At 50.3% G+C, this 2,697-nt stretch overlaps 1 protein-coding gene across 1 annotated transcript in view; it reads right to left on the reverse strand.

The window, feature by feature from the left end:
- Window positions 1-2,468, reverse strand: part of SASS6 (SAS-6 centriolar assembly protein) — a gene marked incomplete at its 3' end in the record, with an annotated part of 33,455 nt that extends 30,987 nt beyond the window's left edge. Inside the window, exon 1 of the mRNA XM_080693171.1 lies at window positions 2,285-2,468. Coding sequence (XP_080549297.1) covers window positions 2,285-2,349 — 65 coding nt within the window. The 5' untranslated portion in view covers window positions 2,350-2,468. The remainder of the gene's footprint in view (window positions 1-2,284) is intronic.
- Between the last annotated feature and the right edge of the window lie 229 nt (window positions 2,469-2,697).

Consider the following 2,697-nt stretch of genomic DNA (forward strand, 5'->3'; position numbering starts at 1 on the left):
TCCTCCTGTCTCAGCTTCCTGAGTACTGGGATTAGAGGCATGAGCCACCAAGCCCATCTTAATAATTTTTTTAGCCCAATCTGCCCCATATATTGCCACTTTCACACACAATAATGTAAAAATTATTATATTTTACATTCTTTTTTCTTCCCACAGCATGTCTTTTAAAATCCATTGTGTAACCAGGCATGGTGGCATGTGCCTGTAAATCCAGCATTTGGCAGGCTGAGACAGGAAGATCACTGGTATGAGGCCCTTCGCAACTCAAGGAGACCCTGTTTGAAAATACAGAATTTTAGTGAGGCTCTCAGCAACTTAGTGAGACCTCGTTTCAAAATAAAATAATAAAATGGGGCTGAGTTGTAACTTGGAGGTAGAAGGCCCCTGGGTTCAATTCCCAGTGCCAAAAGAAACAGGAAAAAAAAAAAAAAAAAAAACCAGTCAGGCAGCATGGTGACACATGCTAATAATTCCAGACTTGGAGACTTAGACAGGAGGACTGCAAGTCCTTGACCACCCTTAGCAACTTGGTGATGCCCTCTACAACCAGTGAGAACATGTTTTAAAAAAGAATAAAATAGGGCTGAGGGTATAGCTCTGAGGTAGAGTACATCATTTTCAAAAGTCTGATAACCAATTACGGTCAGTGGCTACCATATTGGACAGCACAAAAGAACGACCATTCAGGGACTGCTCTCGGTGGTATTGCATGCACTTAACATGACCAAAGGCCTGGATTTGTAAGGGGAGGAGCAACTGAGGATTAAACCCAAGGGCATTTTTATTTTTGAAATAGGGACTGGCTAAGTTACTGAGGGTCTTGCTAAACTGCTGAGGCTGGCCACAACCCTGAAATCCTCCTGTCTCAGCCTCCCAAAGTACTGGGATTAGAGGTGTGCAACACTGTGTTAGGTTTGTTTTCATTTTTATGCTACATTTCTAAACTGTTTCGTTCTTACACACATTTTCACCTATAGTCCTCATTGCAAAGATGTGGGTAGGCATACTGCATCAATTTTACAGACTGAGAAAACAGTGTTCACAGAAGCAAAGGGACAGCTAATCAGTGGTGGAACTGAGGGAAAAAAAAGATGAGATTTCCTGACTTCAAGTCAAACCTATTCAAGCTCTAAGCTCTAACAACATCACTTCCTTAAAGATGTAATTTTCATTTATTTATGGGATGCGCCTATACCAGACTGTAAACTCCATGAAGGGCAACGAATTCCCAGGGCCCAATAAGGCATTTTACAAATATTTCTTGAATGCATCGAGTCTCTGACTGTCTCGCTGCCTTTACTCGTAATTTTCTTTTTGTAGTCACTGATGTGAAGAAGAACCAAAGTACATCACCAAAATTACTAATTTTAGTTTAAATTTAAAACTTTATTCCCGGCCGGCCGTGGTGGCTTACGTTTGTAATCCCATCATTTGGGAGACTGAGACAGAGGACCATGGTTCATGGCCAGAATCAGCTACTTAGTGAGGCTGCTCTTCGCAACTCAGTGAGTCCGTTTCAAAATAAAGAATCGGTCTGGAGGTGTAGCTCAGAGGTAGAATGCCCCTGAGTTCCATCCCCAGTACCAAAAAACAAAAAACAAAAAAACTTTATTCCCAGCCAGACGTGGTGGCGCACACTTTACAATCCCAGTACTTGAAGGCTGAGACAGGAGGATTAGAAGGCAGCCTCCGCAATTTAGCGAGAATCTCAGCAACCCGGCGAGACTCTGTTTCAAAACAAACTATTAAAAGGGGCTGGGGTGTAGCTCAGAGGTAGAATGCCCCTGGGTTCCATCCCCAGGAACACGGCCGGGCGCGGAAGTGCGCGCCTGTAATCCCAGTGCTTGGGAGGTTGAGGCAGGAGGAACGCAGGTTCGAGGACAGCCTCAGCAAGTAGTGAGAGGCTCATCAAAGCACACACACACACACTCACTCACTCACTCACTCACTCACTCACTCACTCACTCACTCACTATTCTCCCTACACCTGAAAGGGGAAGGCGGGCCTTGGAGGGCGCCCAGCCCTGGGCACAGATGTTGATCCTCCCGGGACTACCGGGAACTGCGCGGTGAGGAGGGAGGAGCAGGCGATGGCGTCCCGGAGGCCGTTCAGAAGCTAGCATCTCCGGCTCCCGGTCTCCGCACATCTCTGCTCCCCGGCCGGAGGTGACCCGAGGTCCCGCGGGCCCGCCGGCCCCGACGATCACCCGCCCGGCCGGAGCCGCCATCTTCCCCCTTGGCCCGACCCCAACGGCCACCCGCGGGTGCGGCACGCCAAACTCACCTCTCCTCGCAGTCTTTGCACTTCACCTGCAACGGGACCAGCTGCTGGAACAGAACTTGGCTCATGGTGGACCGCCGACCGGGCCGGGGTCCTTCAGCGCCCAGCAAGCCCGGCCTGCGTCCTAGCCCGAACCGCGAGCCCGGCCGGACAGAGTTTGAGTTTGGCGCTCGGCTCCCACGGAGGAGGCGGGGAAAACACCGCGGAGACGAAGGCAGTTTGAGCCTCTCCGGCCACCACCCTTGACTTCCGGTTTGGTACCGGAAGGGGCGGGGCTACCGGCTGTTTCCGGGCGTGGACCCGTACAGTGGGCCTCTCTGCGCCGCCATGTTTGTTAGGGGAAAGCGGCCCGAAGGAAACCGACAACTTTTGTGTGCCTGGCGCCGGACGCTCACCATTTGAAGCTGACGTGGAGT

Source organism: Muscardinus avellanarius (genome assembly GCF_963383645.1).
Source record: "Muscardinus avellanarius genome assembly, chromosome: 3".
NCBI lineage: Eukaryota > Metazoa > Chordata > Mammalia > Rodentia > Gliridae > Muscardinus > Muscardinus avellanarius.